Source organism: Chrysoperla carnea, chromosome 3 (assembly GCF_905475395.1).
Source record: "Chrysoperla carnea chromosome 3, inChrCarn1.1, whole genome shotgun sequence".
NCBI lineage: Eukaryota > Metazoa > Arthropoda > Insecta > Neuroptera > Chrysopidae > Chrysoperla > Chrysoperla carnea.
Window position 1 is genome coordinate 78,546,138 of NC_058339.1, and position 26,454 is coordinate 78,572,591.

At 28.1% G+C, this 26,454-nt stretch overlaps 1 protein-coding gene across 2 annotated transcripts in view; it reads right to left on the reverse strand.

Annotated features, from left to right (window-relative positions):
- Positions 1-26,454, reverse strand: part of LOC123295434 (TNF receptor-associated factor 4) — a 149,850-nt gene that overhangs the window by 93,009 nt on the left and 30,387 nt on the right. The window contains exon 1 of one of the 2 annotated variants that reach the window (XM_044876783.1): positions 13,283-13,339. The exons of the other annotated variant lie outside the window; for it this stretch is intronic. Within the exon in view, the coding sequence (XP_044732718.1) occupies positions 13,283-13,314 (32 nt within the window). The 5' untranslated portion in view covers positions 13,315-13,339. Of the gene's footprint in view, positions 1-13,282; positions 13,340-26,454 lie in introns of those variants that run through there. 2 annotated transcript variants of the gene reach the window in all.

The following is a 26,454-nucleotide window of genomic DNA, read 5'->3' on the forward strand; positions in this document are numbered from 1 at the left end:
ATCGTGACTGATAACCCTATAATAATACCAATTGAAACCAAAAGAGCGAAATTGATTTGACAATTCCTTTGATAGTTTTCAAGATACCGATAAAATTGTAACGTACTTGTTCGACTCGTGCGGAATTTCGCTCCCGTAGTTACCGTGATCCGTGACTAGAGAAGTAGTGAAAAAAGTCAAAAGTCCTTAAATTAATATTAGGAGAACATGTACTAAAAGTAGTAATTATATGTCTAGAGTATTAGGAGAGCATCTGTAAAAACTAACATGTTTGCCTAAATCTTAGTATTTAAATTTTTTATATTTTTTCGTTCAAATTATTTGTCTAGCGTGTTTTTTCCTAAGCGGTACATTTTTAGACCGTGAGTATATTTTTCGTCAAAATGAGGGGTGAATCATGGAATTTGATAAAGGAATAAAGAAGATAAGGGTAGGACAGAAAAAAACTTGCTAGAGTAATAATAATATATAAGAATCTTAATTTGCCAACTATTTCTGTAGGTTACGCGAGTTAATATCCCCGGTTAAAATATCTCCAACAAAACATTCCCGCATAAAATTTGTTATTGGAAAAAATGTCCACTATTTCCAATTTTCTGAATTTTTAGTGTCATTAATTTTTTGTTTTAATGAACGAAAATCAAGGATTTTTCCAAGACTTAACTTTAGTTTAATTAAACTTCATTAAAAGTCGTGGATTGATAAATTGCAATTAAGGATTTCAATTTGCATTCTGTTAACTTATTATTTCTTTGTATCAGAGTAGACATCTGGAATAATCCAGCCACACGTCCTTTCAAAACTGATTTTGTATTCCAGTAATAAATTTAATAATTTATATTTTACAAAATGAAAAAATCCCCTTTCAATATAAAAGATTGATATTTAAAAATCTGAATGTGTAGCTGTATTTGAATATAATATTTTTCACCTGTCTGTCTTTAAACATACATGCAGACCTTTCTCTACTTATGTAGGTACACTGTACAGCTGCGGTTTTTTTTAACAACGGTTTATAAAACAACCTGTATATTGTTTATAATAATTTAAACACGTATAGGTTTATTATTTATATCAAAATATGTGTATTAATTGCAGCTGTCCGATATAAATAACATTTCTTAATTATTCTTGTTTTGTTTGTGATAAAAGTTCAGTTTGAAAATAATTTTTGTTCTATTCAAATGCGGGTGTTTTTATCGATAGATTAATTTTCTATTAATGAGCATTTTATCTAACCCTTAACTTGAACTAAAAAAAGTGCAATTAATTATGTTATAATCAAGGGAAATCATTATTTGAATGGTACGTTGCAGAAATACATCAAAGCTCCGTAAAGAGTTAAAATGTCTAATTAATCAGACATTTCTTTGAATTCCCGAAAAACCTAATGAAATATAGCAAGAAATACTTATATTTCCATGAACTTCGAAAAGTTAAAAATACAAATCGTAATATGTCTGAATACCCATGGTTTTACCAATACGATAAATTTTTAAGTTAAAACAGATCAAAACTTCTTCATATTTCTACTTTTTTTTCTCAGGTTTATAAAGCTTCAATTATTAGGTCTAAGGCCAGGCGTGGCATTTGACGTCAACAGCTGTGGAATTTGCGAACTGTTATCAAGGTCGTATGGCTTAAAACTGTTCCTTCACGAAAATTTTCATAGCTGAAGCTTTCTTTCAAGAAGCCTGGTACATTTTTATATAACGTGGCGAGCTCACAATTGGTGAGTGTATGAAAATATTTGAGACATACATTTCAAATTTGGAGGGTGGATTTTAATAGAACTTAGGAAAATATATACCATAGTTTTTGATATATTGATGCCTAGAGATTTAGAGAAAATCACTCAATTAAGAAATTAACACAAATGCCATTCATTTCATCACTTTAAATGTATTTTATGGAAAAACGAGTGCCGTTTTTTATAATTTTTTTGATAGGAAAATATTTTTCATGCTTTTAACTAATGAATATAAGTTTTCCAAATTAATCTTAAGACAATTAGCCTTTCTACATAATAATGAATACCTTTAAAAACACTACAATATATAGGATTTAACATGATCCTAAAAAACGCTCAAAGATGATTATAAGATAATGTGATTTTTTGGGAATGTCCTTAAATAAAAAGATTATTGAATAAAAAGTTTCGTTTGCGACAATAATCAAATAATTTTTGGATTTTTGTAATCTAAAATGAATACAGTATACCATAAGATCTTTGGTATGTTGTGATGTTGGGCATTGAACGGGATATATTTAAAAAATTTGATAATTTACAAAATAAGTGGTCTCCCTATTTCCATTTACTCAAAATTATTACAGTAATGGATTTCTAAAGGTTCAATTAAGTTGATGGACTAACTACACTCATATATATTTGTGAGTGAATTGATATGGTTGGCGTGATATGTTTAATTTGGTTTTTTGTCAATAAATATACATGAAAATTATTACACAGGAAAAAGAGTGATACTGGTGGCACGTGCCCAAAAAAAATATACACTTTATATATGGGGGAAGAACCTTGGGAACATATTTATGTTGTTCCATTCCACTAACTGGGTTTTAGTTCAACCAATATTTACTTTAATTTAACAACAAAAACGTAGTTTTTATAATGGTTCTAGGTATTATAGAATTCATTGAAGTTTATGATGATGATCTAATGTTTACATTACAAATATTATTGTAAATATCATAAATTTTTAGTGAATGGGAAAAAAAATTTGTTGACTTTCATATTTAGTTACATTTAGCCAGGTTTTATCGAACAGAAAATTCCCCCTCAATGATTGAATAAAAGTAGAAAAAAACCGTTATCATACTTGATTAGTGTTGCTACGAAACGGGAGCAGCATGCATCTTGCATTGTTTCGATCTGTAAAAATTTTCTATAGTTTTAATGAGCAGAATATAAAATATTTACTGACCTAAAAAAAATCAATATATTTGACGATAAAACAAGTCGTTTCCAAGATATATCGTAAAATCGATTCATAATTTCATCTCCGCATAGGTTTTTAAAGAACAAATGGACTGGAATTTTGGATTTTTGGGGTTAAAATTATCTAATATATTGAGTTTTTTAGATATCTGATTTTTCGAATGTTCAAATGATACTAGGTACTTAAAAATCTGTAAAAAAATCGAGTTGTTTCCTTTTTCCCATAAACTCAGTTTATGAAGTAATTTTAACCCAAAAAATTAACCCATTGGATGATTGGAAAAGCATTTTTCTCGATATTCAAATTAATGTGTGAATAATTATCGAAAATCAAGCTTCTGTATCGTTTCTTGTTTCTGATTGAGAGTCGGTATTTAGTTCAAAACTTAATATTTTTAAAAGTAAAATTAAATATTTCTCAACTTTTAGCAAAAAAATTATATAATTTAATATTTATTTTAAATGATTAATTAAAAATAAAGGAATAATAATTAAAAAATAGAATTTAATTCGCTAAAAATCGAGAAATATTCAATTGTACATTATTAAAATATTAAAATTTTGAACTAAATACTAGCTATTAAATTTGCATACATTTCACAATAAAAAAGTTAAATTATAGGTTTTTAATAGTTTTATAGAAATACCATTTTTGGCAAACCAGTAATAACAACGCATTTATTGAGTATCTATTATGTGAGTATATGACATTTTGTTAAATGTCCAATACCGTTTCTTCATTGTCTACAACTACCTGCGAAAATCATTTTCCTATAAATCGGTTTTTAATTTTTTTTCTATATGGAGTAAGAGCCAGACCAAAAAATCATTTGAGGGTTGGTTGTAGTCGTTGTGTACACAAACATACTGCGGTCAGTCAAGCGAACGATAGAACATGGGTCAGATATAGTATCGAAACGGTAAAATGAATTTACTAAAGCTGAAAATTGGTATACATATTGTATATTGCCTATAAATAACAATTATGATTGTCAGTCAGTTCAACGTTAGAACAGGGCTGGTCAGTCAACCCTTATTTATGAACAATAAATAGATAAGATTCATTTATGATTTCCGTGGTATTTAAATAAATTTATTAAAGCTGGAAATTGTTGTACAGCTTGTATATTGCATATAGATACCAGTAAAAATTAAATTCAGAAATTAAGATAGTAGGACCTAGCTTATTTGAGAGGAAATTATATGTGCTATATAAAATACTATTTGATTTTTTAAAGAATGAGGATTTTAATATTGATTTTTCAACGATTTAATATTAAATATAAACGTGCCTATTAATTTATTTGTTATTTTACAAAATAATAAAATTTACAACAAAACTACATAATATTTAATCAAAGTTTTCTCTATAGATTGATTATATAAATACATAAATAAAATTATAATTTAGTATTTTATTTATTCATGAATGACCTACCTACTAGTTTGTGGTATTATTTTATTTAATAAATCTACGAGTATAATATTTACATATGTATATACTTTTATATATACTAACATATAGATAGAATTAGCAATATGTATTATATATAGTTATATAAAGAGCACACATTCGAACTACAGCTACAAACGGACGACACACCCGATTATATTACAAAATAACAACAATTTACTTACAACAATCAAAAATGACAATAACAACATTATACAATCAACATGGAAGTCTGTTTTAATCATGAAGATGATTCTATTCACGCCAGGGTAACAATAACTCGATGGAAATGGCTATCCATTCTAATTATTGTTAGAAGCCCTTATTTAAAAAAAAAAAAAAAACCGAATTATGATCAATAAGTGAAACAGGAGATAATCCTGACTTCATATTGACCATAAAAATGTAAAACTACACTTGATACCATGATAAAATAAGAAAGTGAAATTAAATTTATTATTGATTAAAAAACGAAGAAGTTATAAGCAGTCAAAGATTGAATTTAAAGGTTGCCCATCTCCTTTTAGCAAAAAAATTTTTTATATGTAATCTCTTTGGCGATACCCATGCATGACGTCACTAGTGGGTATCTTCCTCTTTGTTTAATTAGGAATTTTAAATGTTCATATCTTGCATATTAGTAAAAGTTTTTAAAAACCAACTTCACTTTTTATTCCTGAAGTTAGAATTCTTCATTTGAAGTGATAAATGAAATTTAGTCCGAACCCTTTTGGTAAGTGTACAGCCAGCTAATCATAAGTTGAGTTGATTTTTAGATCCTTGTAATTTGTGTTTCGAGGCGTATATTATGAATTTGTTGATCCACTAGTTATATTAAGACCAAAATCAGCGAAAATAAATTTATAGACAACGACAATACTATAAATAAAATCCCGCAGTAAATAGAAAAAACATATTTAGCTCAGGTTTTAAATTATTATAATTTTACTAGTTTTTGTGTTGTTTACTTTAAATCATGTATATGATATTTATTTACATCAAAGTCTATCGATTATTATCGAGAACTGAAAAAAATACATTCGAACCCAGACTTCTTGAATTTATTTGTCAATATTTAGTTTACGCTGTATGTATCATATTAAAATCGTCAATTATATTCGAGAGACTTTGATGTAAATAAATATCGTAAACATGAATAAAGTAACCAAAAAAAAATAAATAAATAAATAAAAATAATAATAAATAAGTAAATAAAGAAAGTAAAAAATAAAAATTCGATGAGATGAAAAAATTGCACTCGGTGTTTAGAGCTCGAATGGCCCAATAGGTACGGCGCTTGGCATGAATCGAAGAAGTCGAGTCCTGATTCGAGATGTATATTTTTTCAATTCTCTTTAAATAATATTATAATTTTGTTTAGTAACGCAAGGAAATGGAACATTTTAAAATTATTTCCACATTCGAATTAAATAAAATCTTTTGCTATTTCCAACGATTTTACTTTATTATCAGAGATGATGAAAATGAAAAACTCAACTCTGACCATTCATTTAGAAGTTAGGTTTTTAATTTTTCCCGCAATTGCTCGGTTAAAAGACTTCGATGATAGCAATAAAATTCTACATTAAAATTTAAACAGTTAATTTATTGAAATTGTATTACATCCGGAGTTCGATTCGGTGTTTATAATTGATTGATTGATCGTTGATAATTTTATAAAAAGTGAAAACACACCTATGAATGTTTTAACAGAAAATTATTCATTATTATTTATAATTTTACAACATCAAGAAGGAGGAATAATTCTATATAACTACTATGTGTACATAACATATAGGTATATAATACATCATCAGCTTAGTCAGTTCTTGATGATGCTTCTTCTTCTTCTATTCTATACTCATCAAGTCATCACATTTTACCTCATCTGCATTGTATGTACAGTTAAACTTGTTCAAATTTTTATAAAACACTTATTATTAGGCACTTAAACCAAAAACCTAGGATACAGAACATTTAACAATTACAACAATAAATTGCAAAACTTCTGGTTATTATTTTACCATGTATACATGTAATATATATCAAGGTATACTAAGTTTAGTCCCAAGTTTGTACCGCTTGAAAATATTGATGCTACAAACAAAATTTTGGCATAGATGTTCATAAAATCACCTAATTAGTCCATTTTCGGATGTCAGTCCGTCCGTCTGTGAACACGATAACTCAAAAACGAAAAAAGATATCAAGCTGAAATTCTTACATCGTACTTAGAACGTAAAAAGTGAGGTCAAGTTGTAATTAAGCAATATAGGTCAATTGGGTCTTTAGAGATAGAACAAATGTTTAAATGCAAAAAATGTTCCTTATAAAAAAATAAACAACTTTTGTTCGAAACATTTTTTCGTAAACATCACTGTTTACTTTTGATTGTATAGTATGTATTATATGGGAATATCAATTATGTAGTTTGACATGTATGTATGTGTAATGTGAGAAAGCAATACTGTCTATACATTTCAACAATTAACATGGTCAATTGTTTCTTTTCACTTGTTTTATTAATCAATTTCCAGCCAGATATCTTTACGTTTTTAAATATATACAGTGCGTTGCGTTGATAAGATATTAGAACGTTGCCCTCGGGGGTAGAAGCGCTGCGTACATTCAATTTTCCTACAAATAGATATGTTTTAAAAAATATCCTGCGCTCTCACCAATATGATCACAGTATGAGTAAGTGACTTCTAATATAGTTCCACAGACAATTTTTAAAGGCTTCTAACTACGGAAATATGAATTGTATTTTTTTTATTATCGCCATTTATATCGATAAAAAAGTGAAAGTGCTCGATAAATGGCGAATGAGCTAAACACTTTACCTTTATTTAAGTAGTAAAAAATTTTAATCAGAAGTCTACATAGAATTTTGTTGATACTTTCGACTTGCCCTAAAATGTATAAAAAATCCGTATGCAATTTCATGTGATCGAGTATCAATTTTTTAATTATCATCGTTGATATAAAAATCGTTATTAAATTCAATTGATACAGAACGAGTAAATCGTTGTTTCTTGAAGAACCAAAAATATGAGATTGGCTGTAATTGTGGGCTTAAGAAATCTCATTTATTGATATACGTAAATGATGTCTAGTGTCTGAAATTCAATTTTATAAAACTTTATTGCAAAATTAACTTTATTTATATCTTCTCCGACTAAATTTTATCGATCAATATAAAAAAAATCGCTAAAATTAGGTTTTCAAACGTCGAAACTTTAAACAAAAATTTTTATGAGGAGAAAGCACTTTTTCCGTACCATAACACCAATTTTTTCATTGTTGTATTTTTTACCAAATACAATGTATCGATTGTATAGTACCTGTCAACACCGCATATTTTAACAAGGTTTCACCATATTTTAAATATGTTGAACACATTGTGTAAATGCAAAATTGCATGACATCCCATTTTCTTTTCTTTTTTCTGTTTTTGTTTTACGATTAAAAGAAATATTGTCTGCACAATGAATAACATTTGTATCTATCTATAAAACTTATGTATTATTTTAATAATAATATGTCTATAGTTTGATGAAGTCTTGTATAATCATTTTTTAGTCTATGATTATACTTAAAATTATTAATTATCATATAATTATATTTAATAATACTTTGATATAGTAAAAATTTCTTGTGGTTTTGTTATATTAATTTATCATAATTATCATCAAAGACCTGGTCACCAATATCTATCCAATTATATACAAAGACTTTCCACAACTTAACCTTTTCTGAGATTATTTAAAATATTAATCTAGATATAAATTACAGTTTTTATCCAATCGTATCAACCTTGAATAATTAGGACGCTAGAAAGGATATACGAACTCGATTGTGTTTAAGGTAGTACGCGCGCCAAGGCAAGTTTAGACTTGTGGTTGAAATCATTTGTACTTTCTTTACAATCTTGATGATGAATTTTGTTAGAACTTTATTAATGTAGAAGAAAAATGTGAATAAAATTTTTCGATATCTGCCTTGGTTTTCCAAATATCAAAAGATGAATAATTAAAGAAAATTTTCAATATTTAGAAAACTACTCCAGATATCGAAAAATTTTATTCTTACTTTCGTTACATATTGTCAAGTTATAGCATAATTCATAATCAAAATTGAGAATATGTATTTTTAAATTTTGTATCCCCACTACCGTGCTCATATATCCTTAATTAGGCGGGTACAGCGGTTTTTTTTCAATAATTTATTAAGGTTTTAACTTTAATTTAAATAGTTTCTTTTAATTTCCATCGACTAGTTTTGGGAAAATCTATGGAAATCATCCATATACCGTTTTCCCATAAGAGAAATGTTAAATATGCCTATTTAGTCTTTTATTTATTTAAATAATCGGGACAACTCCCCCTAAAATCTTCAGAATTGATTAAGAGTTAGTCCAACTTCATTTAAAAAAATTAAGCCTTTTATCCAAAATTACCCTGGCGCTTGTACATCCTTAATCCACCACCCCTAACAAGAATTTTGCTCACGCTCGATTAAAAACTTAAAAAATAGAAGCTAAATTTGTAAGTCTGCTGTTGCTAGACTCTACTAGTTGAATTTCTTCTGAAGAAAGCTCGCTCTTTGTAGCTACGGCTATATTTGGGAAAAAATCTGCCAAAATGAACTTATAGACAGTGACAATACTATAAAATTCCGAAGTAAATCAAAAGTAATTTAAAGAATCAATGTAAAGCTTACTCCACGCTTTGAATTTTATATAAAAATTTAAATTGTTCTCTACTTTTTAATGCATTAAACGGTTGTTTGGTGTATTAGTTTTTGAAACTATAATTTTTTTTTATGAACTTCACTACACTGGCCTTAATGTTTGAGTTTGACGTATGCATTCGTTTCTATGGTCAAACAAATTATGCCGGTTACCTTTTTTTCAAAATAAATTGTTTGCAAAAAATATTTAATCAATTAAAACCGCTTTTAGACATTCTCTACAATCCATAATTACTTAAGTATTGCAATTCTAACTATCTGTTATAATATATTAAGTAGATTATAATTAGTAATTATCAGTTAGTAGGTGAAATAAAACAAATAAATACAGTCGCATAAAAAAGAACCAACCAACTTGCTTATTATATGACTGACTAGTGACGATAACGGCCATTAAATGCATTGATTGTACATTGAAGTTTAATGTGTTGACGGATATCCGCTACCAATCAACTAACAAACTCACCATCAATATGACAAAAAAAAATTATAAAAGAAACAAGTCATGTTTACAGGAATCATCTATGTTTAGATATAATTGTTATGTAATACTTTTAAAAGAAAATTCGCGCTTGTTTTTTTTTTAATTTTCCGGGTACTCATCAGAAATTAATTCAAACATCTAATCAGTGAAAATCATATATGCAGCTGCTCTTTTTAATTTCAAAAATGATAATTTCAAAGGCGCGCATCTTATACGGGTGTTGAATTCAATCTAAGTTTTCTCAATAAAACTTATTTTTCAAGCATATGTCAACATAAGAAAGACACCCTATATACCCTAGCTATTCTTTTCACTTAATACTAAGCGAAAATTGTGTCGATCTCAATTAAAAGATCGATTAAGATTAAAATTCCTAAAAATATCAGAAAAAAGCAAAAAATCTCAAGAAAATGGAACCAATTCTAGGAATGTTTCTTCCCCTTGTTTTTTTGTGTTATAAGATTCCAAAAGCTACCATTAATATTCTTCCTAGCTAATATGAAAGAAAGCCTACGAAAAACATAATAATGTTGTATTAGTGGAGGCGATGAATAAATTCAAATTAATTGGCTGACTTGAGCTTCCACCAATATGAAGAGAAACTTTGAAATAAGTTTATGAAAAATCTGATAATTGTTCAATCATAAAAGGTTTACATCAAACTTAATTAAAACCGCACCTTTGAAAAAAAACGCATCAAAAATTACTGTTTAATTCGTCAGTCGTGTGAGCATACATTATTTTGATGAAAAACAAAATACAAAATTTATATTCTCAGTACTTATATCTTAGGTATTAAAACAATTATAACTACATTAGCTGATATGTTTCTTGTTTTTAAATCATTTTTAGAGTCGAATATAATAAACCCGCGCAATCATTTCGTTCGTGAAACCAACGCAATAGTTTTTGGAATGGAATTACGCCCTGTGTTAGATTAATACACGATTAATAGAAATAAATGTTAAACGTATGCAAATCCACTAATTGAATTTCTTTAAAAGCAATAAAAACTACTTTTTTTTGTTTAAAATAAAATATTTATTTCACACAATCAAACCACATTTAAAAACAAATGTAAATAAATAAACGTAAAATAGAAGAAAAAAATAGAAATTTGATACCTAATTTTATTTTTATAAAATAGAAAAGGGTGAAATCAAATCAATAAAAATATAAACGAAATATTCACACGATACACACGATCATCAAGGTAAGGCTTAGTTAGTGCGGTTAGTTAGTGCATTTTTTTTACTACTGGATAGAAACTGTTGTGCCTTGATCGTAGTGTACTTTGGGTTTTCTTTCAGTTATTTGAACGATAGCTAAAAAAAGTTGCTATTTGTGCGATACAAATTATAGGAAGGCACCAGAAGTATTGTGATATCGCCAATCAGTATGGGCCTGACGCCCATACTAATGAGCTAATGTTACTATTGTCTCAATGGTCATATCAGCATGGAGTTTTCACCGATACTGACATAGTGATATTCACAAAAAATATCTTACAGTGTACCAGAGAGAAAGCAAGCAAGGAAATGATTATCCATGCTTTTCCATTTTCAAATAAAATAGAAACAATATTTTTTTGAAAATAAAGTTAAAACTTTTGGTTTTACTGTTAATGATTTACAAAATTACAAGTTGATTTTTGTGTTTTGAATCATATTCTACCTAAACCGCTGCTTTTTAGTAGGTGCTCTGTTATATCATATTAAAGTTATAGGTACAATATTGAGGAGGTAAAGTTTAAAAAGACGCACACGCCATGTTAAGTTAGGTTATATTGGTTGTCCACGAAGGACACGCTTAGGCTATAGAACCCATTGTGATATCATAAATGTATTTTATCACCTTTCCGCTGATAATTGCATTTATCAGCTCCTCAATTTCAGAGGCTGAATGCACCTCCTCCATGCATATACCATGCACTACACCAGCCCATCACAACTATTAATTAAAATGATTTTTTGTAGGGTTAATGCAGTGCAAAACTATGATTTATGGAACATTACGATCATGTACCTAAGAACACAAATATCAAAAATAAAAATAGGTTTTATTATAGGTGTTTGTAATTCTCCTGTCGTTAAAACACTTGAGTGCAAAGAAATAGTGACTTTAAAAAATATGTAACTATAAATTGTAATTCAAGGTGCAACAGTTTCCCCTTATACATAAAATTAATGTTGGTATCCTTTTGTGGATGATTCATTCAGTTTTCTGAGGGCCAAATATACAATTTTATTAAACCGTGAAATTAAAATATAAATATATGTGTACCATCATGTTTTTTTTCACATCCAAAAACTTGCTAATTTGATAAAAATCGTTATATGTTCTTTTTTTTTTGTGTTTGTTTAACAAAACTAGATTGTTACCCACAGAGTTCATCGCCTACAGATTTTTTTTATACTTTGGTCCCTTAATCAAGAAGATAAGATTTTTATTTAACGAGTTACTTACTTTTGAAAATCTGTAAAAATTTCCTTTTTTGGAACAAGTGCTTATTGTTAATGTTTTGCTATTAGCAGGCACATTAAACTTACAAAATATATGTTTTTAAGTTCATTAATTTTGTTATATTAGGCACATTTTTGAAAAAAAAAAATTGAATTTTGACTTACATTAAAATTAAGTTTAAATTTCCCAAAGCTTCTCTTCAAAATATTCCTGAATACCGTCTATTAGTTTGTAGACATACGTTTGTCGTCAAATTTGATTATAAATTTTGAAGCAAAAAAAAGCAAATATAAGATTCGGTTCTAGATGTTTTTGAAGCCTAGCATACCAAATTTCGAGTGGATTCAACATTTTATTTTTATCAATTAGCAATTTAATAATTAATTATTTGATATATTTCAAACATGTAACGATTAATTAATTATTGCAGATAAAAAGTGAAAACCCAAGATTTGTGACTCAAAGCTTCGACAAAAATTCAAAACGTTACAGTCAAGTCATAAAATATGAATAAAAAACTTCTAAAACTCAAAAAAAAATCATAATCATATTAATAATAATATCATAATGTTTAAAAGCTGTAGGCAGGGCCGGATTTACACAAAGCGTCGTCCTTGGGAAATGGCAAAAATTGCCGCCCTCTTCAGTTTCTTCAGCTAACTTTGATGCAATAGAATGCATCAAGAAAACATAAAAATCAGTATTTAAAAATTATTCGTTTGGCAGAGAATATGTTTGTGAAATTCAAAAATATAAAATTTTATCTCCAACATTTTCGTCATGTCTAAGATCAAATTCACATGTACTCAATAATATTTTGATCTTTCGATCAATTTTCCTGACCCAAAATTTTCCGCCTGGAACAATGGTCTATGTGACCCAATATATAAATCCTGGCATGGCTGTAAAATTAAAAAATGGTGGCGGCTGCGATCACTTTAAACTAATCTATTAAAAAAAAAAGCTTTTACTTGATTTAACCTCCCGGCACTTAACGCACTACGAGATTGGTATTATTTTTAAAAACCGTCATCATATTTATCACATCGACTTTTTACATATTTCGAGAAATTGATACGACAAATTAAATATGACTTCCCGGCGATTAAAGCTTTTTAAGTATTTTTCCTCGATAAATGACTATAAATATGAATTTTCCGAAAAATAATCTTACCTGGTGTAATTATATAACAATCCCACAGGCATTATAAAATATTTTTTATTTAATTCCAAGTTTTATAATTTCCAAAACAATAAATTTTAAAACATAATTTTCCAACAAAAGAAAAATTATTTTCACTCACTTCACCAAAAAAAAAAACAGTTTTTCTCAAAAAAATTTTAAAAAATCCACTTTGCAGTAAATTATTTCGCGGACAATAATAATAATTAATATAAATGAATAATAATAATTGTATTGTTGTTTCATATACACTTGATTATTAAAATAATAACCATAAGAATTCAAACAAACAACTGAAGTTGACTGTCACAATGACAAACAACGTCGTACAACGTACACTGCATGCACAGGTAGATTATACCAGGTTCACCATCACCAGGAGGTGGTATTTTATTATATTATTAGTATATATTATTTTATATTTATTTTATATATTGTATATAACCGTGTGCCGTTTGTTTGAATGATGTTTTACTATATGAGCTATATGTTTGACACGGCGTGGAGCAGCGCAATATACTTACTATACTGTATGGTGTGGAGTATTAGGCTATATGATTGTGGAAAACTTGAATACCTTAGTTCCTCGCTTGGAAAATTATTTACCTTAATAAAAATAAGAAGAAAGGACCCCGCTTTTTTATCAGACTTGAATTTTGGTGAAATTAGTTGAAATTTAGAGAAAAGATAATTCAAAAGGTGATAATCACTTTCACCTTCATAAATCAAGCCTGCGGCCTATAACTGCCAAGCAAGGTACTAATGTTCTAAATCTGAAAGTTTTTATTTTATACTATGTATATATGAAATATATCAAGGTATACTAAGTTCCAAATTTGTAACGCTTCAAAATATTGATGCTACGGACAAAATTTTGGTACAGGTGTTTATTACAATTTACACTGAAGAAGCGAGATACTCTTATTACTTTATTTGGAATTGTTTGTTTTCACATGTTTTTTTTTAAATACATTTACAGGTGTACTCATTAATAAATGCTAACCATATAAAAGGCTTAGCATATAAACGCGTATAAAGAGGTAATAAATTTAAAAAAGCAACGGTTAAGTTTGATATTCGATATTGTCTAAACCAGGTCTGAACAAACTATAAATAAAGCCTCAACTAACCATGAACTAATCCTGACCTAACTTAAACTTGAACTAAATTGTTGATTGTATTGTTAGTGACGTTTACAATTTAACTTTCTTCTTTCTGCGCTACAAAAACTAAAAATGTGGGGATGAATCTTTGTACACTCAATGCCGGTTAGAGCTTCCACCATTGTATCTAAAATGCGTGACGCAAGTCAAGAAGTCGCTGCGTTTTGTTGTTTTTATAATAATATAAAAAAACCAACAACCATATGACGACTTTAAAGTATAAATGCATGGATTCTTTGGTTTAGCAAAGAAAAATTGTTAAAAAAATGTTTAAATATTAACCGTATGTTACATCAGATATGTTCAAAGCAGTCATTCGTCGATGACTTAACGTACAATAGTCATTTGTTTAATCAGTAGATCCAGACATGAATTCGATATTTGCATAAAGTAAGTCAAATGTCTGACTACTGAAGAAGAAATTTTTGCAGTAATTTAAATATCAATCTAATGTTTACAATCGATCTAATGTTTACAAGCTTTTATTTAATGTGCTCATTAATTATATGTCTATTATAAAGGCCAGGTATGTCTTCTGATTGAGAATTTAAGGGCGTTCCTAAAAGTTTGAAAAAGTTGAATTTACCAAAACTGATCATTTGAGGATTGGTTATAGTAGTTGCGTACACACACATACTGTGTTCAGTAAAGCGAATGATAGAACAGAGTTCAGATATAGGCTATCGAAACGGTGCAGTTTTATCTAACGATGAACTGACTGGCAGTCATAACTGTTATTTATAGGCAATATACAAGCTGTATACAAATTTTCATCATTAATAAGTTCATTTAAATGCTAAGAAAATCATAAATGAATCTCATTTATTTATTGTTCTTAAATAAGGGCCGACTGACCGACCCTGTTCTAACGTTGAACTGACTGACTGTCATAACTGTTATCTATATGCAATATACAAGCTGTATAACAATTTTCAGCTTTCATAAATTCGTTTAAATACTACGGAAATCATAAATGACTCTTATCTATGTATTGTTCATAAAAATGGGTTGACTGACCACCCCTGTACTACGTAAAACTGCACCGTTTCGATAAATATCTTATCCCTGTTCTATCGTTCGCTTGACTGACCGCAGTATATGTGTGTAAACAACTACTATAATCAATCCTCAAATGATTAGCTTTAGTAAATTCAACGAATTTTTTTGGCCTGGCATTATATAAAATTAAAATGGTAAAATCAATTGAATATGTCAACCGTTTATAAATAGAGTTTTGATTAAAAAAGCTTGTCCATTAAATGGTTTACTTCTTTTGACTACTTTTCCAGAGTGTTTAGTTGTTAATACTGTTTCGTTCTGTGATTGGTTCTTAATAATAACAAATAACTAAAATTAAGGTATTCATTACAATATAGTTTATTTGGCATTAAAATTACGTCGCACATTTCATCATGCATTTCATAATAAAACAGAAAGCTCTAATAATAATATCATTAACATAAAAAATAAATAAAAATAATGTTACGGTTATTGACATTAAAAACGTAACAACAATTTATAACAATAACAACACACAAATAATAATTATAAAATTACATATGTTATATTGTTTTTATGGATCACATCACAATACACATCACAAAAAGAATCAGAATAGACACTTTTGTGAGTCTGAATTGTGACTCTGAGTCTGACATACAATGACAAATCTGTGACAAACCATTTTATTTTTTTTAAATATTCTAAATACATCATCATTAAAATACATACGTATATAACAATAATCTGTAAGCGGTATATACTTTTATATTTATACAAAGTGTCCAATTTTAACCTAGCGTTGAAGTCACCAAACAGTCATACTCATATTTGCCAATAATGTCACGCATGAGGTTAAATATTTATTTTAAGTTTTAAGTCGCTTAAGAACTTCTAAGAAATATTTCACATTCCAAAATTTCTAAAAAATATTCCATAAACGAATTAAAATGCGAAAATCGAAAGTATTTTCAAAGTCAAAAATTTTAACATTAAAAAATGCGATTATATTGTAATTCATTTTTATACCATGTATATGAAATATACCAAGGTATACTAAGTTTGTAACGCTTAAAAATATTGATACTATGAACAAAATTTGGATACCTAATTAGTCCATTTCCGGTTGTGTTTCTGTCTATCGTCTGTCCGTCTGTCATCACGATTTCTCAAAACGAAAAGGGATATCAAGCTGAAATAAGTAAGAAATTTTTATAGCGTGCTTAGGACGTAAAAAGTAAGGTCGAGTTCGTAAATGAGCAACATAAGTCAATTGGATCTTGTAAACCGTTACAAAAAAAAACAAAAGTTTAAATTTAAAAAATTTTCCTTATAAAAAAGAAAAATAACTTTTGTTTGAAACATTTTTTTCGTAAACATCACTGTTTACACTGTTTACCCGTGAGGGCATAAATTATGCCCAAATTATTATATGTATTGTATGTATTATATGTATTATATATTATATCAGTTATATATGTGTAAACAGGTATGTATGTGTAATGTAATAGAGTAATCAACACTGTCTATACATGGCATTTCAACAATTTACTCAGTCAATTGTTTGTTTTCACTTGTTCAGAATAAATTAAACTATCTACTGTAATTTGTGTTTCATTAGGAAAAACCACCAGTTTCTGCGTTTATTATAGACCGTTGAAAACCCCAGGTTTTTTAAATGATAAATACATAGATATTTGAAACTTCCTGAGTAGGTTCCTTTTGACAAGTCTACAAAACTTTTCTCTGAGTTTATTTTCGAAAAGGATGCGTTTTCAAATGAGCATGATGGCGTCATATTTGAGTTATCGTTCTGAAAAAATGCAGCAGGGAATTTGTCGGACACTATGACCACTTGATAATATTAATAATTATGGCTATACATGGTATTTCAACAACTAACTCAGTCAATTGGTTGTTTTCACTTGTTGTTATTACATTTACGATGATCAAATTGGACATCGTGTACTTAATAAGACAGTGACAAAGATCGGTTCATCAAAGTATGTTAATATGAAGGTGGAAAATATGTGTATAATAAAATTATAATATATCTTTAAAAAACAGATTAGTCTCATTTGTATAAATGCATTTGGAGCCGTTCTTCAATTATAAAGAGGAATGCATTTAAAATATCGTCTTTTTGTTTTATTGTCAGTGGAAATAATAAAATTTACTGTTTGTTCGAGTCTAAACTTGTATATTGAAAAATTTGCTATCGTCTGTGAAAGTCAGATATCATACTTTTTGAAATCAGATAGTTTTGTATTTCAAATTATGGCTAGAGCGCAATGAATCATTGCATTGTAAAATTATTATAATCACAAAGAAAATGCATTTCTAATTTTATTCTCAAACTCTGAAAAGTCTGAAATGATCCCAAAATCTGAAACATGTTGATCCGATTTTCTAGCTATCGAATTTTCCGGCTAAACGAGCTTTTAAAATACTGCTCTGTAATTCGATCAGTTTGGAAACTATGGTAGTGATACTCAAAGCTTCAGTATTGTTTTGAAGGGTATTTTGAAGTGATTTTCAATAGTTTTCTTTGACGATATTAGAACTAAGTTCCTTATCGCAGGATATTTGTTTGCTGTTTGGGAGTTTAAACCAAAAAAACTGCCACCAAAAATCGACATTCAGGTTATCTAGGAAACTAACTTTTTCAATCAATAAAGATTGCCATGAATTTTGAAAAAATTCAAAAATCTTTGTCAGCTCGTATTTTTTTTCAAAATTTTATGCTTTATCATTTAAAAAAATTGAGTTGTGAAAGTTGCAATTTGTATATTATGTCATAATAAATATCCTATAATCAAATCAAACATACTCACATATTGGGTTGACTACTAAATCACAAGTATGTTTTTTTTAAACTAACACTACAATTATTTCATACAGTAAAAACAAAAAGTAGCTATAAGATTAAATTCTTTAAAGAATCAAACAAGTATTTGACTTCTAAAATTAATACCCTAAATTTTCATAAAAATATCTTGTAAATAAAAAGAGTAAGCGCCACATTTATAATGTACCAAAGGTACGAAAGGAATATGGTTCCTACTGGTTGTCCCACGACAGCTATCGACTTTTTTTGAAATAAGTGCTATAACCTCGACCATCAAGCAGCAATTCTTCAGAAGACAACAAATTTCGATTCAAACAAATAATAAAAAACTAATTGAAAGGAAACACACAAAAAAACAAGCAATCATATTTGTATTTATGATAAAAAATATTTTTATGATTTTTTCTCATAAATTGTTTTGTGTATCGACTACCCAAATAAAAGAAGCCACCTTAAAATGGGCAAACAAAACAAATAAAACATTCAAAAATTTATTTACGAATTAATAAAAAAACACATTTCGTGGAATACATATTATATTTTGTTTGTTTACGATACGTGAATATTAAAATATCTTGTGATGCGACTCCTACAAAATATATTTTGCGTTTTTTACTTTTGCAATATTTCGTCATAAATCTTGATCACATTTGTTCGTGGTAAAACTGTCAAAATCAATTGAAAACATTATTGATTGAACATCATTTTGGGTGGGTTACCTATTATTTATTTTTTTTTTTAATTATGTAGGATGAAAGTTATTGTTTCAAATTATTAAAGACATATCCGATGGGAACTAGTAAACTTTCGATAATTATTTTACGCCAAATTAACAGTTACTTACTTATATTGAAAATAAAAGTTTCATGGTCATTTGATGAGTTTTGAAATTGATTGTAATATCGTAGGATTTAGGATATTATTATTAATAATTTTAACCTTTTCCGTTTTTAAATCGCGGGTGTGTTAATTATATGTTGGTTTTGTAATATTCAATAAAACGTTCAATTTTTGATTCCTGCAATCGAAAGTAAAAATGGAAATGATTATTTTATTCAAAAAATATTTCGTAATAAGTGACTATGAGGCTTTAAATAGGTTTTTTTAAACAATTCTCGTACAGACCACTGAAACTAGACCAATTCTCTTCTCATTAATTTCTCGTTCCTACTTCAGGCAAGACCGATTTAACCGTTTGAAGAGTCTGGACACGTAAAGATCACTGTGCACGTTTGTTTGTTAAACTTCGTTTGACAGCTAAATTGAAAACGCACTCCATTTTCTGACATTACTGACATACAGAAAACAGGTAGAATCACTCTTTGTATCAGAGTGTTTTAGAAAATTGATGTTTTAAAAAAATATTTCAATTTATGGAAACGAAATAAAAATTATTACCATTTACTCCTGGGCACATAACTCTGGACAAGGTTTTCGACTCAATAAGTGTACTAATTAGATAATTATTTTATATTATTGCCACATTTCGTCTCATTTTACCTATTTTGATAAACCGTCGTTTCAATAACAGAAACATAATACTAATATTTCATAAGTTGGGACTAAAACTTCAAAAGTTGCATTGCAAATCAATTATTTTTAATTGATTTTTTGGGAATTTTTTGAGAGCAGGTCGAGTTGTTGTCATTCGTCGGGTCCTGGGCACGTATACCCAAAAAGTATTTACCGTTTTAAATTTTAATTTGATATAGTACTGCTTCTGTAGGCGATCTCTTGGAGGTCCTCCAAAAAAAGATGTCTGGCGGTGAGCACCATGTCTTTGATTTGAATTATCCAAAATGAAAAAATCTAGAAAATTTATTTAGTCGATTGATGAATATAGGTATTGATCGAAGGAATAGTCAAAATTATGATTTTTGACAAAATGGCGGCGTCTAAAAAATTCAAAATTCTTCTAAAAAATTCTCATCTTTTAAGGCAGTTTACACTTAGTTAAAATCGATTGTTTAAAAATTCTAACTGCATATAAATAACCCTGTAAGTCAAATGAGAAAATTTGAGATAGGGCATCAAAATTTATCACTATTTTACAGTCTATTCTCATAGATGACTATCACCATAATGTCCGCACATTCATCTGCTATACCCGTGGTAATTTGAAACTTTTAACTTCAAATCTCGCATTTTACAACCCCAGCATTACAAACTCCAAGTGCTAATTGTATATTTCTTGTTAAAAATCCATTTAAAGGTTTTGTTTAAATTATTCTTTGTTTAAAATCAATAACTAGGCAGGGCACCATGCAGTCTCTTACGAAAGAAACAGTTTAGAGAGGATTATGTGTTTTTAAAAATAATAATTAAATAACATACATCTCTAAATACTAAAAAAAGGTATTTAGCCACAAGCAAAATGTGTTTTTAAAAAATGATAAATGAAAAATAAAACTTGTAAACTGACATTACAAGAACAAAAGTTAAAAAAACAGATGTGGACAATTACAATTATATCAAAGAAATTAGAGATCTTATATCTATCTCTTAGCTTAGAGTAAGTACATAAGTAATGTCGAAGTATAATATTTACTTGTTCAAGAATATTATTATACCCAGTGTTTTTTAGAAGTTGAAGAATAAAAAGATCACGCAATTTGTTATATTTTATAAGTATCATTACCAACATGTTATTATTATGGAAGATATATTATGTGTTGCGTGTCATTTTATGTCTGATCCACACTTATAGGGGTTAGCTTTCTACCGTTTGGAATTCTTTAGAAAAGTTTCAGAATTCAAATCACACACAAAAAATTCCACTATGAAAATTATTTTGGCTGAGAAGAAATTAAAAGTACTCGGTTAGGGATGTTCAAATAAAAAAGTAACACGATTGTCGTTCGCCATTCTTCAAATTGCAAATTTTTAAAATATCGGAAGACAGATATCTTCGTGCTTTCATTTTTTCAAGTAAAACTAAGCCAAAATAATTAAAAATAGATATGTTTAGCTCAATGTAGAGTAAATTTGTATTGAGTTCCTATAAAAAGTTTGAAGATAAAGAAAAATTGTTTGTCTTTGATCCTAAAAAGAATTGCCCAAGAAAAAGTATATAAAGTTCCAGAATCTGAAGTTTGAAATTAATTTTCAACACGCTTTTATTAGCTTCATACGTATGTTAGTATGTTAGTATATAACGGAAACCTTGAACATGATTTTGACCCCCTTCAAAACTTCGGATTAACTGGAAATTTGGTACACTTATCACAGACCGATGGCAATACAATAATTTAATAAGTTTATTCGATTATACTGATCAGAATTTTCAGGATTAACGATTTCCATATCTGAAAATATACGCATTTACTTGCGCTCCCACCATATTTATACTGATTTTTTGATACATACATAACAGTCTAAAAAACTAAAAAACATAAAATAAAAAATAGTTTAAAAAACTAAAGAAACACGCTTTTGTAATTAGCTGAACAAAAAGGAGACAATAATTTCTTTTAATTCTAAAAAATCATTTTATCGTAAAAAAGCTTGGGGTGCTTTTCAAGAGACTTTATAATGACTTTACTCTTAGCAATATATATCTATAAAATATTTACAATAATTGAAAACTAGCACCTCACGCTTTTTTACGATAAAAATTTTTTTTTTTTCAAGTTAATGAAATTAATTATTTTCTACCTTTTAGTTCAGCTAGTTTATAAAAGCGTACTTTTTAGTTTTTTAAACTATTTTTTTTTACCTCTAGATTACATTAATCTAATCTTGTTTCGTTATTAGATTATCGTATATGTGTTAAAAGCAAATGTCTGAAGGCACGTTTTTCGATATATCATTCTCAGAACTCTCTTAGCTTAGAAAAATTATCCTTTATACTTTCATAAGTGTAGATCAGACTTAATCAAACGTATATTTAGAAAGAAGAAGTGAAATCAAAAATAATTAAATACTAATACAAGTTTATACTTATTTTACTTAGATAAATGTTTTATATTTATAATTTTTTTTTTTTCATCTTACAAATAACATTAATTATTTTTAAAATAAAAATATAATAAAATAAAATACTATTTTTCTATGTATTTTTTTTCCTTTTTCTAAATTATACTACACTGCAACATCGTTTTACTATATTTTCTATGAAATTTATTGTATATTTTTAATTTTTATAAACAGTAAATAATGAGATATTAATTATAATTTTACTTTACAATACATGATTAGTATTATTTTTATTATAGTTAGTATAGATCTACTTAAATAATGGATGAGTTTTCTACGCATTTACGTAGAATTTTGTATTTAAAAGAAATTAATTTAATAATTATTTTTATCTAAAGATTAATGGTACACTTTATTGTCGAACTGTTTATATTTGTTATGAACGAAATCAGTCTTCGTTTGAGTTGGTCTTGCTCTAGTTACAACTACGATAAAAACGCCAAAACTCCATTCTGACAAACTGAAGATTTTATTCTCAGCTTTCTGTTTTCCTTATTTAACGAGCAATTTTGTAAAAGTGACAAGAAACTTATGAAACTCTGTCGGTTTCTTTATTGTTATTATTTGAACTTATATTCTAAATTTAAATATTATAGTTATAGATTTAAAAATTATAATAGAAATTTAAGATAATACACGACAGATTTACATAAGAGGCAATGTAAATCGAGTCCTTCCAATGGAAAAGTAGTAATAATTAAAAACAAGTGAAAACAAACAATTGACTGAGTTAATTGTTGAAACACCATGTATAGATAGTGTGGATTACTCTATCACATTACACATTCATACATGTCACACATACATAACTGATATTCCCATATAATAAATACTATACAATTTACGCTTGGTTTGCGCTCTCGCGGGTAAACAGTGATGTTTACGAAAAAATGTTTCAAACAAATGTTGTTTGTATTTTTTGATAAGGAACATTTTTTACACTTAAACTTTTGTTCTATCTCTAACGGTTCACAAGATGTGTCCTACGGACCCAAGACCCAATTGACCGACGTTGCTCATTTACGAACTCGACCTCACTTTTTACGTCCTGAATACGCTGTAAAAATTTCAGCTTGATATCCTTTACGTTCAAACAAAGTTGTTTATTTTTTTATAAGGAACATTTCTAATATTCAAAATTCTTCTATGTATTACGGTTTGCAAGATAGGTCTTAAAGTCTCAAGACGCAATTGACCTATGTTGCTCATTTACGAACTCGAACTCACTTTTAATTTCCTGAGCACGCTATAAAAATTTCAGCTTCCGATCTCTTTTCGTTTTTGAGTTAGAGTGTTCCCAGACAAACACACAAACGGACATAAAAAAATGGACTAATTAGATAATTTTATGAACATCTATACCAAAATTTTGTTTGTATGATCAATATTTCAAAGATTAATATTGGTGGGAAGGCAAAAAACAGTAGGAAAATATTAATCGGGGAAAACGATGGATTAATTTTGTCCTTTTCTTGAACTTCAGCTCTCAAAAAACCATCATATTTGTTTTTCTGACAAGCTCCTACAATATTAGTAATGTTATGTATAATGTTCACTCTTCCTTTCAGATTTTTTAATCGACAATTTCAGTAAACAACATTTTTTTTTATAGATCTAAATTGATTCTTTCCTCTAACAAAACCAATTAGTTTACGTTTTTTTTATGTGTAATTCAAATATATAATAGGACAACTTAAATATAAATACAGCAGCCCAACCAATGATGAAGATTAATCTCCCATGGCACAGGATATTACATCGATGAAGCACGTTCGTTTTTAAAACTTTTTTAAACGTATCAATGAGTTTGTTATAATAGATACTGACCATAACATTATTTCAATTTAAAATCAATTTTAATGTATCTACTTATAAAAAAAACTGTGTCTATTAAGGGTTAATTTGGACAAGGGACAAAAAAAAATCAAATAAAATATATTTAAGTTTATTTTATCAACTATGAAAGATAAATATTTCCAATTGAGTGATTTAATTGCGTACGTCAATTTACAAAAAGCTTAAAGTATATGTAATAATATTAAGGTTAAGAATATATAAGCTACTTTGTAGTACAAAAACATGCTTGTTTCGAATTTTTTTAAGTATGAATGTAAATCTTTCCAAAATAATTACATTGTATATGGTGATCCCGTAATGAAGCGAAAATGCAAAAATTGGTTTCATATTTGGAGGCGTGGATAAGAAATTTGGAAGCAAAGGAAATAGGCTTTTATCCTAAATTTGAAAAATTTGTTTATACGTTACGTTTGTATCTGATTTACACCAAGAAAGTTTTATTTAAAGTTAATTCTATTTACCTATTCAAATTTATTTCTAAAACATTTTATAGTGTCATGGCGTCTTGAATGACATCAAACCACGACATGCAATCATATTTGTATATGCAAGTTTACAAGTATTTGCAAGTATACATGTTTTTTGGTTTGTAAGCTTAAATTTTAAATAATTTATTTATTTTTTTTAATTATAATAATCCTTATATTTTATAAAATTAATTTTGTGTTTTGTTATCTACATGTCATGATTAATCATTAGAAACTTTTATCCAATCGATTTATTCTTAGTGGACAAAAGCCTATTGATGATGTAACCGGAGCTCAAATGCCGAATTTGTGTCAATCGTATTTCTGTGATTTTTAAATCTGATGTCTAAGATTTTACTAAACAGTTTCTTTTTGGCAAGTACTTTTTTCCATAATATTGTTTATTTATGGCTAAAGCTAGAAAGGTTGCTCAATAATGTTTCGAGTTTTGTACAAAAGGATTAAAAATATGCAATTATATTAATCTTAAAATATTCTACTATCACTTGCTTTTTATGGCATGTGTATTTCCAGCCGTAAAAGTTTGAGAATCGAACTTGTTACTTATTCTATTTTGGTCACACGTTTTTTTAACCAAAAGTTTGGTCGGGAAATTTTTTTTTCCAAATGTTAACTAAACTAATTAAATTTTTAAGAAAATGGATACTGATACGTGAATTTTATATAGGGTGTCCTGTAATGACTTTTGATCTATTAACGCTGACACAATACACAGTTAAAAAAAGTAAACAAAACATTGCTGGATTGGAGTCAACAAATTAAACATTTAAATAATTCTGGAGTCAACGATACAAATACTTATTTCAAATAAATAAATATTTGGTTACTTAAAAAGTAAAATATAGCAAATTTTCTTGAATCAAGATGTTGTACTTTTTTAACAATGCTGACCGAGAGACTAAATGTTGAAAGTAAAAACGAAAGAAAATTTGAGGGAATTAATTTTCAAAAGCTTTCAGTATCTACATTCTATTAGATTCGCAATTAGATATATGTTCGACTTATGGTACGGGAACGGACTACAAAACCACTTGACCCATTGGTAACCGGATCAAACTTTGTAATACAGCGGCAATCAAACCCGTAAAAACAATGGGCTATGGTGACCCTACCAGACTGGGGCAGAAGGGGGGGGGATTTGTAATGTCATATTGGGATAACAATTTTACCCATAGATAACCATTGTTCTTACGGGTTTGATTGCTGCTCTATTACAAAGTTTGAGCCGGTTACCGATGGGTAAAATGATTTTGCAGTCCGCTCCCGGACCATTATCAGTTATGACCACATGTCCGATCTTTTATGTTGGATACTGCCTGTATACGCCTGTAATCGTTTTCAACAAATTGGATCTTATTTTCTGTGGGAATACTGGAGTAAATCTAAGCAAAAAAAGGCTGTTATATGGATTATAAGTTCGAGCAGCGAAACTTTGGGGTTTTTCTTTTCACATCAAAATAAGTATTTTTTGAAATTTTTTACTTTCCCGGAGTGGTGCAACATGTTTAAAAACAAAATGGCGTCAAAAATGAAATTTTTTTCAGAAATTTTATCATTTTTATTTTATATTCGCAAAAGGAGACATCGGTGCATATACAAATTTGGTAGGTTTGTAGTCCATGTTAAGAACTACTCCTCATAATTTTTTGGTGGGGTTTCGTCCCTTCCCCTCCCAGTTATATATATATGTATACATACATATGGTAAAACAGTTCATTTGATTATAACTTGAAAAATATTCGATTGATTTTAATGAAACTAATATCAATAGTAGGTTTTATTACTTACAACTTTCGGTTAAAATTTTAGCGAAATCCGTTAAATAGTTCGGCC